Source organism: Callorhinus ursinus, unplaced genomic scaffold (genome assembly GCF_003265705.2).
Source record: "Callorhinus ursinus isolate GAN/ISIS: 27379988/994484 unplaced genomic scaffold, GSC_fseal_2.0 scaffold18, whole genome shotgun sequence".
NCBI classification, from domain to species: domain Eukaryota; kingdom Metazoa; phylum Chordata; class Mammalia; order Carnivora; family Otariidae; genus Callorhinus; species Callorhinus ursinus.
Genome location: NW_027397080.1, coordinates 11,481,799 through 11,498,125, shown reverse-complemented (window position 1 = coordinate 11,498,125; position 16,327 = coordinate 11,481,799). Strand labels below are relative to the sequence as shown.

The 16,327-nt window shown below is 45.3% G+C and overlaps 1 protein-coding gene and 1 long non-coding RNA gene across 6 annotated transcripts in view; one reads left to right on the top strand and one right to left on the bottom strand.

Moving 5' to 3' along the window:
- The window catches only part of CSMD2 (CUB and Sushi multiple domains 2), a 598,617-nt gene that overhangs the window by 52,962 nt on the left and 529,328 nt on the right, over positions 1-16,327 (bottom strand). The window contains exons 48-53 of the mRNA XM_073902955.1: positions 13,977-14,123; positions 11,424-11,612; positions 6,598-6,783; positions 5,300-5,494; positions 3,451-3,624; positions 2,044-2,217 (exon numbers count right to left, since the gene is read on the bottom strand). Of these exons, the coding sequence (XP_073759056.1) occupies positions 2,044-2,217; positions 3,451-3,624; positions 5,300-5,494; positions 6,598-6,783; positions 11,424-11,612; positions 13,977-14,123 (1,065 nt within the window). The remainder of the gene's footprint in view (positions 1-2,043; positions 2,218-3,450; positions 3,625-5,299; positions 5,495-6,597; positions 6,784-11,423; positions 11,613-13,976; positions 14,124-16,327) is intronic.
- The window catches only part of LOC141374424 (uncharacterized), a 37,014-nt gene that overhangs the window by 6,394 nt on the left and 14,293 nt on the right, over positions 1-16,327 (top strand). For 2 of the 5 annotated variants that reach the window (XR_012381295.1, XR_012381297.1), the window contains exons 3-7: positions 47-536; positions 4,985-5,172; positions 11,267-11,454; positions 12,948-13,041; positions 14,304-14,383. This is a non-coding gene — a long non-coding RNA (uncharacterized lncRNA). Of the gene's footprint in view, positions 1-46; positions 537-4,981; positions 5,173-11,266; positions 11,455-12,947; positions 13,042-14,303; positions 14,581-16,327 lie in introns of those variants that run through there. The other 3 variants (XR_012381298.1, XR_012381299.1, XR_012381296.1) reach the window with 3 other exon arrangements.

Here is a 16,327-nt window from a genome sequence, read left to right as displayed (position 1 = left end):
TATTCAATATGTCTCATTATTTTATTGCTCCATCTCATCTATGAAGAACCAAATGAAGAAGAAGAATTACAAACAAAAACCTGCCTTAAAAAAATTAAACAACAAAACCAACCCTGCACTTCACATAAAGGCTCACTTTAGGGAACTTTAAAAAGTGAAGAATTTTCCAAGTTACTTCCAGGCAACTGAGAAAAATGGTGGTCATCTAAATCCAAAAAAAAAAAAAAAAATTCAGATTAACAAGAAGAACAAATAAAACTATAGAAAGCCCAGGCCTGCAGCATAAAAAGGCAGAATGCTATAAACTTTAAATTATGTGTAAGTGGAAAAACAAGCATGACACCCAGGCAGAGCTGTTTCTCATGCTTTTGCTGCAAGCCTTTGTGGAGAGCAAGACTGTATGGAAAAGAAAAGAGAGGGGCAGGGAGCGGCCCAATATTGATCTGAAGTCACTGCTGGCAAGAGAAAGTCCGTCTTAAATATGAACAAATGGAAAAAGGATCCTGATATGTCAGTGCACGGACTACAGAAAAGGGGTATGAAACTCTTAAATTCCCTAAATACCAAAAGAAATGGGAAAAAATAGTAAGGAAAACATCACATAGGGGCATCTGGGTGGCTCAGTCGGTTAAGCATCTGCCTTCAGCTCAGATCATGATCCCTGGGTCCTGGGATCCACCCCTGCATCCGGCTCCCTCTTCAGTGGGGAACCTGTTTCTCCCTCTCCCTCTGCCCCCACCCCCACTCATGCTCTCTCTCTCTTTCCCTCTGCTGCTCCCCCTGCTTGTGCTCTCTCTCTCTCTCTGTCAAATAAATAAATAAAATCTTAAAAAGAAAAGAAAACATCACACAGTGGAAGAAATAGCCGAGTATATCGAGTATATCTTATAACCCATAACAGTTACATAAGACATGACAGACGTAAGACCAAGAATATAAGTCATAGGGTATATGTGAATGAGTATAACTAACCTATTAAAAGAGGAACGTTTCAAATGGGCTCGCAAGGCAAGACCCGACTCTCTGTGGTATACAAGAGTCGGAAAGGGTGAAATACAGGGATGGCTCAAAGTATGCCAGGCAAATGGAAAAAAGGATGAAAGTAGGGGTTGTAAGCCTAATATCAGGCCCTAGTGCCAGTCAAGCTATAAAATACTAAAAGTGACAAAGAAGACATTTTAAAGGCTAAAATCACAATTTGCAATGTAGGTAACAGTTCTGAACAAGTATATACCAAATAACACAGGAACTACCTTTATGTAGCAAAAACTACAGGAAATGCAAGGAAAAATAATAGAAGGACACTAAGAATAGAAAGCTTTAAGACACACCACTCAGGGCAAAACAGGTCAAGTGGACAAAGTCAGTAAGCATACAGCAGGCACAGATGACATAATCAAGGCACATCTTACGATTATATACTGAACTTTATACCCTAGTTCCCTTTCTCCTCAAATGCCTGTGGAACATTCAGAACACCTGATCAAATATGAGGACATCAAGAGAGCATCAATAAATTCCATGAGGTAGAAATATTACACAGTGTGATCATATTAGAAATGAATGACAAAATAAAAATAGAATGGCCCTTCCACTTAGAAATTAAAAGAAAACAACTATGAAAAAACTTCTTGTTCAAAGAAGAAATACATACCCAAATTACTATTAATTTCTAATAAACAATCAAACATTAATTGTTACAAGCTATGGGATCCGCTTAGAGCAGTTATTGGAAGACATTTCCCAACCTTAAGCACTTACATCAATAATAATAATAAAAGGAAAATAAATGAATTGGATTCCCAACACTAAAGCTAGAAATGAACAAACAAGTTAACCAAGGGGAATCACAAGGAGCCTGACGGTGAAGGCGAAAGCAGTAATGAAGGATGCCGGAAACTGCAAACAAGAGATGTAATGATGCGTCTTTCAAAAAAAATTACAAAACATACAAAACCTCCAGCGAACCTAACCAAGAACACAAGGGAGCAAGTCCATGTGGAGCCTGAGCTCGTGACTAAGCAGAGTGGGTAACATACTTACGCACACAGAAAGGGGTCTTGCCCGACCAGAGGTGATCCTGCTGGCAGATGCGCACGGACATGCCGATCAGGCGGAACCCAGCGTCGCACTGGTATACCACGCTGCCCCGGTAGCTGTAGTTCTCCCCATTGACGTGTCCATTGACGATGGGCTCGGGAGTCCCACAGTGCCCAGCTTTGGTGGGAGATGAGGAAAGAGTGCAAATTGAAGAGGAGCTCATATAAGAGGAGGGGGGCGGTGGTGAGGAAAAGGACCAAGGACCCAGCCACCCACCGTTCCCCCTCCCCCTGAGAGTAGCCATCCAGGAACAGCTTCAGGAGCCCTAGACGTGATACAAAGTGGCAAGCCCAAATCCCGATGCTGAATCCCCAAAGGCCACCCATCTGTGGGCTGTAGTTTCTGTGTCTGTCCGCAGGTTAGAAATGCTCGCTGTCACCTCCCTGCCTCTGGGATTGTCTCCTTTTTTTTTTTTTCATCAACCAACACTGATGGAGCATCTACGGCATGGAGGGCACCTCGGTCTACGTTAAGGCTATCAAAGCCCCGTGGAATTGAAAATAACTATGTACAACTAGGTGGCTTGGCTAAATCCACCCTTCCTTCTCCTTGAGTGGCAGGAGACACAGAGAGTTTAACCTAGGTGAGTTACTCTGTTAAATGGGGTTTAGGTAGAGCATATTCCTAGTATTTCCACTGGCATTCTTGGCTCTCTCTGGATATAACTCATGACTGTATCCCTAAAAGAGGCCTGGGACAGTGGGAGGGCAGCACTGTTCACTATGGAACAGGCCATCCAATCTACGCCATTAGGTCTGTGTAGCTGGGACCCTCCTTTGGACTTGAGGGATCCAAGAAAGAAGTGAGAGGAGAGAATACCTTAGAATCTAAGGTTTGGTAGGGAATGGATTGGCCATGGGGGAAATGATAACTCTGTCTTTTGTAAGCCAGGTTGTTTTTGTGCTTTTGTCATTTGCTTATTTTATACATATGTATGTGTGTATGTACGCGTGTATACATATGTATGTATATATGTGTGTATATGTATGTCTATATGTATGTGTATTACATATAGACATATATGTATGTCTATATGTACACACATATATATGTTTATATGTATGTCTCTATATATGTATACATTCCTTCTATACGTATGTGTGTATATATATATATATGAATACAACTTTGTCTCATCAGACCTGAAGTTCTTCTCATCTTCTTGGGTGCCCCAAGAGAAGCAAGTTCAGGGTCTTAGTCATGGTGGATGCCCAAGAGCTGGTGTTTGGATTAAGCATTTTATGCCATAGGTAAAATGATGCTTTTAAAGACTGGGATCCAGCTCTAGAAAGCTCTGACTTGTCTTATGGAGGGAAAAATGGGCAGGATAGGTCTGGGGAGGTCACTCACCAAGGCAGCGAACTTCGGAGCCACTCCAGAGCCCATTGGCCATGCACTCCCGCACCCTGGAGCCCACCAGCGTGTAGCCAGAATTGCAGGAGAAGATGGCCGTTGCCCCATAGACGGACAGTGTTCCAATTAGGTGCCCGCTGGGTGGGATGGGGAGCTCTCCACAGGAGATGACTAAAATGATCACAAAGTGCTCAGTGAAAAGCCAACCCCAAGAGGAGGGACACGTGCTGCTTCTGAGCAGTAAGAATAATGACAAAAATAAGACCTGTTTAACTTTATTGGGACTCATGAGCAGAATGTGGGGGCACAGGAGTGACCTGCATGGTGTTACACTGGAGCAGTGGTTCTCAACTGAAGTATTGCCAGAAGGACCCAAGGAGCTTCTAAAATGTCCAGGCTGTATTCTGGATCTATGACCCACAATCTCTTGAGATAAGGACCAGGCATGTGCATTTTTAAGAAAAGTTCCTCAGGCTGTTCAGATGGTACTCTGGTTAGGAACCACCACACTAGAGGTTGAGATTCTGTGGTGCCCTGGGTGTCCAGGGAGGACACTGCCAACCGAGTCCCTTGTCCTTTCTGCTGAGAGCAGCTCCAGCCTCCCACTCCTTCCCAACAGAGCACTGCATATAGCCACTGGCTGATATAGGAGGTGAAGCCCAATGGCCAAGGCTGCACTCAAGTGTGAGAGCCTTCATTGTGATGAAGCTGTTAACACGCTCATGATTTCTGCTCTGCCACACACATGGTTATATTCCATGGTGGGGTCTAAACTTGGATATATAAAGACAATAGTGACTTGAATCTTAGGTGTAGGGAAGATATAATTTCTTATCCCATCCAGTCTCAAAATTTCCACTCCTCACTGACAAGTTATTCTCTTCTACCTCATTACAAACACCCACCTCCTCTATCACATCCTTATTGATCAAGTCAATATCATGAGTATATCCCATTGTAGCAGGTGCTGTGATGGGCCACTCAGACCCCCATTTAGGATGGAGGATTTTTTCCCCCAGCTGCTGGCAAACAACCCTCAGCTGCTCACCCTCTTCAGACTGCTTTAGCTGAAGAGTCCTCCCTTCTAGATCATGCTTCTTCCTGGGGTATCCTGTACCCAATGTTTGGTCAGTGTGTAGGTATAAAGGCCTCAAGCCCCAACTTGTGGCAGTTCTGAAGGACCATCCCAGCTTCAGAGCTCCCTGTGGGGTCAGCAGAGGGCCACACTGATACTGCATCAGAGGTCAACTGCGCCATCTTCCCCATACAGCCTCCTCACTTTCCCTTACACAAGATGGCGGAGATCTTAAGGGTACTCCCTAATAAACCTCTCTCTCAGAGTTGCTTCCTAGGGACCCTGACCTTAGAAACTATCTTGAAGAAACAAACAAAAACAATAATACAGAAGGAGAGGCAGACACTTAGGTGCCTACCCCTTGTGCTGTGCCCATTCCTTCTACGTATGCTCCCATTACAGGTCTTGTCACACCCCATTATCATTGCTTCCTTATTTTGTCTGCCTCTCCAGCAGAATATAAGCTTCTTTGGGGCAGGAACCACAGCCTTTTATCTTCATACTGCTACAATACCTGGCATGAATGTTGAACACGTGAATGAGTGGATACTCACCTGGACAAAGGCAACTTTTTAATGAGATGATAAGACACTGAGAAGTACTTCCTTAAAGGAGTAAGGCATCTCTCCAGCTCCTGATTCTAGGTGAGTGTTCAAAAAGAGGTACACTGCCATCCCTGGTGATACCCCTCCTCTCTCCTTCCCCATGTACGGTATAGTTCAAGTGGAAGGCACTGTGCCAAACTTGCCCACCCTCCCCTACTGGGCTTACTTTGGCAGGTGGGCATAGAGTTCCCGAGGCTCCATTTGCCATTGGCCTGACAGCGGATGACCCTTTGGCCAGTGTAGTAGTAGCCAGGGTCGCAGATGAGCATCAGCTGGGCCTGGAACTGGTACTGTGTCTCAAAGATGAGCCTCCATCGGCCGTGTTCCACGCTGATGCTGCTGACATCAGGACAGGTCACAGCTAGGGAGACAAGGAGCAGTGAGGAGGAGTAATTAATTAATTAATTAATTATGGAAGACACTGGAAAGGGTCCAGAGCTGGGGACTGGGAGACTGTAATGCAGTAATAAGAATCCTGAGTCGCCAGGCAGGTTTGTTAAATGAATGAAGTGGGCTGGGAATGGTGGGGGGCGGGGGGGAATGAAACAAACTAGGATGGGCAGATCCACCAAAAAGAAAAGAAAGGAAGGAAGGAAGGAAGGAAGGAAGGCAGAAAGGAAGAAAGAAGGAAAGAAGGAAAGAAGGAAAGAAAGAAAAGAAAGAAAGAAAGAAAGAAAGAAAGAAAGAAAGAAAGAAAGAAAAGAAAAGAAAAGAAAAAAGAAAAAAGGGGAGGTGGTAATCAGTGCTGATTGTTAGACGTGAACCTTGTAATTTCTCTTTAGTCAGATCTTTATTTTTCAAGAGAATCCAGAAATATGGATTTTTTTATGTAAACTCTCCCAATTTTAAAATGTTGGGAGGCAATTCAGAAATTTCATAAAGCATACCACAGGCCAAAGAAACAAAACAAAACAAAACAAATCAAAAGTACAAAACCCTATATCTTCAAACTCTATATGGCCCTGTAGGCTGCAAGTTTGTGATTCCGGCCTTAAAGCTGAACTGAACCTCTGCCATTTTAGAGTTTCTTTGTTTTTTTTCCCCAACTAACATCATTTTTTTTTCTTTAAATTCAATTAGCCAACATATAATACATCATTAGTTTCAGATGTAGAGTTCAGTAATTCATCAGATGCATATAAAACATTTTAGAGTTTTGTGATCAAAGGACATTTGCACAAATGTTCTGGTAGTTTTCCCTTCTAAAAGGAACTTATTCCTAAGTTCTATGATAGTTTATGGAAACATCTCAGGGTGCAATGGTCTATCAATGCTTTGAGAGCAATTTCAAATGGAAGCCCAACTTGGTAGATGACACTATCCACCTGTCTATTTCCCAAATCCTCAGTCTCCATGTACCTGCTTTTTTTCTCATTACTGGGTTTTTAGCTCACTCCCTGTAGGAATCTTTTCAACTACATACCCAGCCCCTCCTTATACCCATCTTGCTGCCCAAGGACTCACGGACACACTGTGGGGGGACATTGTGGTTGCTCCAAAGGCCTGTCTCCAGACACTCTGCTGTGGCCTCGGCACCTGCCTGGAGGTGGTAGCCTTCGCTGCAGCTGTACACAGCCTTGGTCCCCACTGTGTACTCTTTGCCAAACACCATTCCATTCTTGGGGGCCTCAGGAAGACCACAAGAAAGAGCTAGCAAAGAGAAAAAAAAATATCATGAGCATGTCTGCTTCAAGATGGTATTCTGAGAATGTATTTTAATCTTCCTCCTTCCCCAAGGCCCTAATAAAATTATAGTAAAGACTAGTAAAGTGGAAAGGCCTCATAACAATAAACAAAATGGGAGGATCAGCAGCAGAGGAGATTTCAAAAAAAAACTTTGGAAGATAGAATGCAGATCGAAGTGTGTTGATAGATTAAGTGGAGCTGAGAAGCTGCAGCTTAAAGTATATGAGGGAGCTATAGTGTGAGACCAGTTCTCCTCCCTCCTTTCCCACAAATACAGTGTAGAGGCATTCATGCATCTATTCCCCAAATAAAATAGAGAGGGTTTTCTTTCCCACTTAAGAAAAAAAATAAAAGGAGCTCCCTTGAGAGAATCAGGGCTGCTCAGGTGTGAGATGGCATCCCAAAGTGAAGCTCTTCTAATTCTAGGATTTAAGAGCTCTCAGCCTAAAGGTTGCCCCTCTGCCTGCTCATCTGTGCTACATACTCAACTCAACTTCTTATTCACATGGGAGACCTAGTAGGGAATGATACCTGTATATAATCACAACAAAGGTAACCCACATCTGCTCCCTGGAAAAATCAGCCTTGCCTTTCCTTTAAAATAGGATTAATCAGAGATCACTGTACATATGAAGAAAACCAGTAGCATGAAAGACATAAACAAAGATAAGATTAAAAATAGACAAAAATAGAAATAAAGTTCTCTTTTAGGAAACAGAGCTAACCCAGAAAATAGAAGATACATAAGCTTTAAACTTTTGATTAGTAATATTTTGAGAAAGTTAGGGTGACATATTGTATTCATAAAATGAGAACAGAGGGCTTTGAAAAAACAACAACAACAACAGAACAAGGAAAAGCTCTCTTAAGAGCTCTTAAAAATATGATTGCTAAAATAAGTATTAGATAGAAGGGCTGGAGATTAAAAGTAAAGGGAATTTCCCAGAAGAGAGATCAAAAAGACAGAAACTGAAAATGAGAAAAAAGGACTGAAAACACGGGAGGCCAACATCCAGGAGGTCCAACACCCAGCAGGTTAGAGTTCCAGAAAGATGGAACAGAGGTCACAGAGGAGAATTTCCCAGAGCTGAAAAGACACAAGTCTTCAGATTGAAAGGGAGCCAAAGGGATGCAGAGAGAACCATTCTTAGATGCATCATCATGGAATTTCAGAAGATGAAAGACAAGTTCCTACAAGTTCCCAGAGAGAGAGAAAAACATAGGACATTCCCGTGAAGGAATGAGAATCAGACTGGCATCACACGTCCAATCAGCAGCAATGGATATCCAAAGATAATGGAACAAATTTCTGAAGGAAGTGATCTGTAACCTAGAATTTTACCTGGTCAACCTACCAAGCACATAGGAGGGCAAAAGTAAAGATATTTTCAGACATTTAAAGACTCAGGGAATTTCCTTTTCATGAACCCTTTATGAGGAATTTACTCAAGGCTATGCTCCAGCAAAAAGGGGGTAAAAACCAAGAAAGGGGAGGATACGGGATATAAAAAATATAAAAAATGGTAGTGCTAATACAGGAGTATAAAGAAAAGGAATTTCAAGGTGACAGCTCAGGAGACACAGGTATGCAGCACATGGCCATGGTTATTATAAGGAGTAGGGTCGACACTATGTTTATTGGAGGAACACACATTACTTAGGCAGGAGTAGCTCGTGTTGTCTTTGAAAGAAATTAATACTTACAAACCACGTTTGCCCTTTGACAGTTCAGGAGCTAGTACAGACAGAGGGGAATTAATCAGGTTTCCCACTGTTTTCCCTCATCTACCCCCCACCTCTGCAACTCATCTAGAGCTCAGACCTCCCTCATTCAGTGCCAGCTCAAGCAGACGAAGTGCCCATCCACACTGGCCAATAATGATCCTCCATGCTCCTGGAACCCAGAAGAGACACAGGGCCAGGGCTTCATTATGATATAGGGAAGGATAGACTCATCAGAGGGAAATGGATTGGGATATCAAGATGGAAGAAGGTTTTAAAGACGGGAAAACGGAAGGAATGAATAAATAAGGAGGAACTGAGGAGAAAATGTGGAATAAAGAAATGAGGAGTATTTGAATATGATGCTCTTTTAGTACCTAAACAGCAAGGCTGTAAGCTCCTTTGGTGGTACTAGGGTAGTCAAATTGTGATCAATGAACTGCCTTGCTTCCTTGGATTTTTTTTGAAGAAATACTTAGATCCCTACTGATATTTTGTATGAGGAGTCAGTCAATCTGGAGACAGCAGGTGAAGGAAGTGGACAGCAGACTGTTCTCTAGCTTTTGGCCCAGCTCTTCCATGCAGATAACTAAGAGGACAGAGAATACCTTCCCAGCCCGAAACACTAAAAGCCTGTCTCCTGATCTCCATGCCAGAAGAGTCCCCAAACCCCAAGATAAGAGGGGCACTTTCTGTGGGTAGGAGAGGAGGGGACAGAATCCAAGTATTTGAAGGTGGTGGTGGAATGAGATCTCTGAGGGAGAGAATATGTAGCAAAAGAACGGGCTGGGGAAGGAGAGAGAAAGCATTAGAAGGCACAGGATCTCTAATGAGATACATTTGTTGGTGGAAAGTCATGGTTTGGAAGAAGCAATATGGAATTGGAAGAATGCCGGGACTTTTGTGGCCCTGGGTTATGGGGACCCTCTACTTGAAAGGGCCCCAGCATTCATGTTCTTAGAGCAGAGCCAGTCTCTGTGGAGGAAGGAAGTGAAGACAGCCTTCTGGGTAGTGACCAAGGGTGTATGCTGGCTGGCCATGGAACCGGGATTCCAGAGAACTCAGGGGGAATGGCTGAGTGGAATGGCATCAGTGGTAAGCTTGGGGCTGGGTCTGGTACAAACTAGTATGGGGATGAGTACAGAGAAGCCTAGAGGGGCTTAGTTTTGGGAAGTTACAAAAGAAAACAGAGATGAGAGGCATGGTGGTTTCCAACTGGAGCTTTGGAAGAAAGACTTGTCTGTGTTGATACAGTTAGAGACACAGAGACCAAAGCCAAATGACATTTGCCATTTGTGATCAGTCTGTTCTCTGGGACCTATTCTTAGGGCATCAAACAGAATGCTAATGACACATTGTTTGAGGAAGCTCAGGCAGAGGTGAGAAGGTTGTGAGGGTCAGAGATGACAGACGTCACTAAACAGTCTGTCACCACACTGGGAATCAAAGAACAAGAAAATCAAACATCAGCGTGATTTCTTGCTTTTGTCTGTATCATCAGCAAAGTTTTCCTTTTCTTTTTTTTAATGCAGTACACAATGTTGTGAATGTGGGAGAAAAGATTACTTTCACATGCTGGTGGAAGTTAAGTGAAGACAAATGTCCTGGAGGGCAGTGAGTGTCAAGAGCTGTAGATTTTGCATAGGTTATGGTTCAACAATCCCATTTCTGGGAATTTATTTTAAAGAAATAAATGTGGATGTTCATAATGATGGAATTATAAGGATTTTAACAGCAGCAGTGTTTACAGTAGCAAAAAATAGAGAAATTCAAATGACCAACAACAGGACGATACTTAAGCATGTGACAGTTTTTCCATAATGGTATGCAACTACTGGAAATAGTGATGAGGAAGTGTATTTAATTATGTGACAGATGTTAAGAAAATATTAAGAGCTTTGTACACCGAGGATGCCATTTTTGTAAACAATATATAAAAGATGAAAGGAAATGTGCTGAAACGTTACCCAGTGATCTCAGTTGATGGGATTATAGGTCATTTTTCTTCTGCCAAGTTTTTATTTAAATTCCAGTTGGTTAACATACAGTGTACTATTAGTTTCAGGTGTAGGGTTTACTGATTCATCACAGACATGCAACACCCTGTGCTCATCACAACATCTGCCCTCCTTAATCCCCATCAACCATTTAACCCACCCCCCTCTCCTGCCCCACCCACCTCCTCTCCAGCAACCCTTTGCATTATCTATAGTTTTTTTCCCCCCCAGATCTCTAGTCTGAATTATGTTACTTTAAGGGAAAACAAATGCCGTCAATTATGAAAGGCAATGCATGCAAACACCTTGTAGAGATCATGGGCTTGATTGCGGGCAATGAGTACGGTGAGCCTCTGTTGCTTCCTGGTCCCCTCTGCCCCTCGCCTCCTCTGACCTAGGGCTTCCGCCAGCCCAAGCTGTTCTGCATATCTTGTGGTCTCTCTCCAGTCCGTGGTTCTGCAAATGCTCTTGCTGTTGCCTAGAATGTTTTCCTTGCCAATGCCTGGCCCCAAATCCCACTTGCTCTATGAGCCCGAGCCCAGAAGAGGGGAGCCCTCCCTAGCTGTCTGGGAGGAGGTAGGTCCCATCTTAGCCCTGGGCTCCCACAACACTGTACTCCTGATACAGCACTTCCTTCCTCTGCCATTCTGCATTTATGTGGCTACATATCCATCTCCCTCCTTGCTCTGAAAACACTGAGGCTGTTTTATGCACCTGTATATCCCCAGGGCTCGAGATATTACAGATCCTCAATATATGCTCGCTGAAAGAATGAATTAATTATCAATGAGGACACCCACATTTGGAAGTGATTGGTCCTGGGATGAACCCAAGAGGTGAGGAGGATCCGAGCCACCTGTCACCCCCTTTCCAAGTGCTCCTCACCTTGACAGAGAGGAATGGCCTCGCTCCACAGGTAGTAGCCCTGGGGGTGCCGGGTACAAATGGCCATGCTGTGTCCCACCAAGCGGTAGCCGGCGTTGCATCCGAAGTGGACGGAGCCTCCGGGCTGGGTGCTGGGCTGGCCCAGAAGGAAGCCGTGGAGTGGAGCCCTGGGCAGGCTGCAGTAGGGAGCTGGACGACAGGATGAGGCTCAGGGGACCACAGGCAAGCAGGAAGATGTGCGATTTCCTGCATGGCCCCCTCCCCCGCCCCGTTGCCTTGTCTCTGCCACTGTTGGGTCCACTGTTATTTAGGGAGGTCTGAGTGGTTGATACTGAAAAACAGCTGATCAGTGTAGTAAAAGCCAAAGAAAAGAGGAGAAAAGCCGTGAAACACTGGATCCCCTTCGTGGCCCAGACGCAGTGCTGCTCAAGCTGCTGCGCTCAGGGTCTTGAAACCTGTCAGCTCCCAAAGAGGCGCAGGAACCAAACCCCGCCGGGGGCATGGGGTGGTGGCTGGCTCCACAAAAGTGTGACTGCAGGGGTGTGGACTGTGGGCTCCTGGATCTGACCTTTCCGTGTCTGTGACATGGGACACATCCCTGAAGTTCTTTGAGGTCCCCTTTCCTCCCCTGTGTATCGGGATTGGAAACGCCCACCTCATAGGTTTTTGGACAATTTAAATGGGATTGTGTTTGTAAAGCCCCCCAGCCTCGTGCAGGACACCTGGTGCTCAATAAATGGCCCTTTTCCTTTCTGTTGTAGGGGGTTGGGGGAGAGGGAGCATGGCAATCCAGGACACACATCCACACTCCTATTTTCCCCTCGGTGTATGGCTTCAACTGATTTCATTCGTTTATGTGACAAATAGACATGGAGGGTCTATTATGTGCCAGGAGGTGTTCTAAGTGCCGGGAATACCAGTGAAGAACACAGGCAAAAATCTCAGCCTCAGGGGGCTGACCCTAAAGACTCCTGCCAGGGATCCCCAGGGGATGCTCTGTGAGGCCGGGAATGGGGGTGACCGGAGGAACACTCTGAACATGTACTTCTGTTCGCTCGAAGAATCCCCGGCTCAGTCTGCCACGCAGGCATGTGGCAGGCGAGGATGAAGATCCCAAGGTGAGGTCCTCTGGCCTCCTATTTGGTGATCACATCCCTCTGCTGGTGAACGGTGTTTTAAAGACCTCCCTTCCATGCCAGATGTGTTTCCTGGCTCCTGCTTTGCCCCCTGCATCAATCTATCTCTGTGTTTACCTCAGTCAGAATAAGAGTCTCAGTTATAAAATATCCTGAGTCATAGTGACAGCTGCATGGGCAAAGTACACAAGTCTACTGTATTTTCATTAAGTTCTAATGGTTTCACCATGTAATGAATCAACTTTCTGTGAATAGGTATTCCAGTTATGACTGACTCATTACCCCCAAACGCGATCAGTCTTTCAAAACATCAAGGAAAGGGCAACTCCTGGTGGTTTCTAGTTCCTCGTGTAGCGACCATCACACTGTTGTATCTCCCTCATGACAGCAGCTGCCAGGAACCCCCCAGAAGCTGCCGGAACCTCCCCGACAGCTGCTGTAAGGTTTCTCTTTCATCCCAAGGACACCGAAGCCTGGAGAGGGTGAGTGACTTGTCTAATAATCATTCAGCTAGTTTGTGACAGAGCTGATCACTGCCCCTGGGGGTCGTGAAGCCACCCTTCCCCTTGTGTGCATGGGGGAAAGGGATTTGGGGTTCAGTTTGCAGAGAACATGGACTCTGAGGTAGTAAAGGTCTTCTTTCCAGGCGCCCCTCAACCTCATCTCCCAGAACGCCTCACAGTCTTCAGTAATTCCTCTCCGCTTCCATGCTTGCAGAGCCCAGCTGGTTTGCGGACCTACTCCCCTTCAAAATGGGCACCAGGCTGCTTATCAAGTTTTCTTTCCAACCACAGACAGTGATCCCCATGATGGGTGTTCAGATAAATGCCATTTTTTCCCATCTCCTTACATTTCCAGGCATCTTTCTGTGTTTCTTGTAGACTGCGGCCCGGTCAACCGCCTGCCTGGCATGGCCCTGGGTCTGCCTCTGCCCGGGAGTTACGGCGGGCAGAGCAATAGAGAGGCCCCTGGACTTAAAATATAGGCCATCCTTTGCTGCCTGTCCAACACTTCCCACCTGGAGACCCACGTCTTAGGGCTCCTCAGGTTTAAGGAACTTGTATTAACATTTCAACAGTGTTGGGGATGGGATCACCTTAGAGGCATTATCAGAGGACATATAATAAACTTATCCAAAAGACACGATAGGCTGGCAGTAGGAGCAGAGGAGAGGGAAGAGCTTAAAGCGGGGAAAGGAGCAGAAGGGGGGAGGTAGAGACCGTCAGGGACACTCGTGCCACTGTAGTGAGAGAGGTTCAGTGAGAGAGAGGTTCAGAGGAGAGAGGCTGCCAGTCGTCATGGAGGGCCTCCGCCACTGATGGGGATATGGCCCATGGCTTACTTGGGTGTTTGGGGTAAGCAAATTCAGAGGCTCAGGGGCTGTGGCCCTTCTCATGTGTCCTTATGTTTTACTCACCTGAATACCGAATCTTAAAGCCCTTCCGGTTGTAGGCGTGGTCAGACGACCAGCGCAGGTACACAGAGTTGCTCGAGCTGGTGACAATCAGGGGGGCTGAGTAATTCCCACTGAGGGCTTTCAGCAGAGGACTCTGTCCGGAGGGACCTGGGCAAGAGTACAGGACACAGGGTTACAGACTAGCACAGCTGCAAGAGATTAGGTTCCTTGGTTCGATACCTCGAATGTAATCACCTCCCACTTCTCCTCCTCAAGAGATGACACTAGGCTGAGATGGTCAGGGTCAGTGCAATGGTCTGTAATTCTGTCCTTTCTCTGCATCTCTAGGCACTGCGCTGGGTGTTCTTTCCTCTGGAGCCCTAAAGCAATGCTCCCGGATGTCACTGTCAACCTATAGGAGTTGTCAGGTGAGATGAAATCTATTTGCCATCTTGGGACTTGCCAAGGCCAAACAGCTGGTTAATGAGAGAGCTGGTTTGCAAACTGGGAACTTCTACCTTGCCACCTACTTCTCACATGCATACTAAAAATAGCTCAGTGCTTGTCATATAGAAAAACTATGTACTGAATGAATATATAGCAATAAAACTATAGTCAAACATCATATCTCAATGTCATACATAACACAGTTCCTCAATATTCCTTTCCAAGGTTCTTCCAGAAAGCCCTCCCTCTTCTATTTTCCTACCTTTAATGCCTGGGAGTGCATCCTAAGGTGGCTGGTTCAAGGGAGGCAGAGTATAAAGCTCGATAATCCATAACAGGATTTATTACCTTGGAAATAGCCCTGAGTGATGGTTCTGATATCTACTGAGACAGCTCGTGGAAGCTTGGCAAAGGTAATGGACCACTGAACTGCTGTGACAAACTATGAAGGAAGGGGTCAGAAGGCTCAGAGAAGTGGCATGCCAGAATAGGTCTACCACATCAGACCAGGACGCCCATTAGCTGACCATGTCCCTCAGGAGGACCTGGGGGACACTCCATTTCCTAAAGCAACAAGGAACACACTGGTGGAGGGGGTGAGCACCAGCATCATTGACAACCTGAGTAATAGCTGTCCTCTGAAGCCTAAACTGATGGAAGGAGATACTCTCAGAGAACTCGGCTTCCTAGTGTTGATGGGGATGAGAAGATTCTAGAATACAGGGGCCAGGTGGAGGCACTTAACAATCGGAAGTGAGACTAGCATAACTACTAACATGGGCAGCAAGGTTGGAATGGTAGCTGGGAGGGCCTAACCTGTAGGATCTATGGCGATGTCTCACAGAACATGATATTCCTAAGGGCAAGATAGATGGGAAGCCCCCCAATGTATGAATATATGAAAAAAAATCATGAACATATAGTCAAAACAGTGAGGAAAGCGGACCCCAATGGAAAGTTGCAACCCCTCACCCAGTTTGGAGACTTGAGCCAGGTTCCATCTTATTCCAGAACACTTTGGCTGAAGGAGAGACTGGGTTCCCATGAAAAAGGACCCAACAAAATGACATCAATTGTATATAGTAGTGATTCTCCCAGTCCTTGCCCAAAAAACCTACTGCTATTTCCTCAGGCAACTGAATAGTGGAAAAAGGGGAATGTCCAGGTATTCCCAAGATTTTGGATACATAGTGTGAATTGATGCTGATACCTGGGTACCCAAAGCGTTATCATGGCCCCTCTGTTAGAACAGAAGTGTCTGAGGTTGGAGCTGGCAATGAATGGAGTCCTGGCCCAGGTCCATCTCACGGTACCGACTTAACCAAGTGGTAGCCCTCGATTGCAGTAGCTATGCCAGATGTAGTATCTTCATTAGAGCAGATTAACACAGCCTTGGTTGCATGAAATGCAGGTATTGATCTAGCAACGTGCTCTTTCCAGACCCACCAGAAAGGAGGATCATAAGCAATTTGCATTCACGTGAGATAGACAACAGTATACATTCACGGTCTTGCCCCAGAGCTCTGTTAATTCTCCTGCTCACTGTCAGAATATACTATGAAAAGATGTGGCCCATCTGGACATGCTGCAGAATATAGCATATTGGTTCTCTCTATGAAGACATCGTATTAATTGCCTCTGAGGAGCCAGAAGGGACAATTAGTGTAGAAGCTTTTGTAAGACAAACATGGCTCCAGAGGGTAAAATTAAGTCCTACAAAGAGGCAGGTAAAATTTCCCCAGTGACTTGAGGACACGCTGAAACATTCTCTCCAAATTAAAGAGGAAGTTAGTGCGCCTTTTCCCTTCTACTACAAAGAAAGAAGTGCAATGTTTGGTAGACCCCTTTGAGTTTCAGTGGCATACTCTTCACGTGGGAATACTGCTCTGATCCATTTACTGGGTGACATTCAAGGTGCCAGCTTT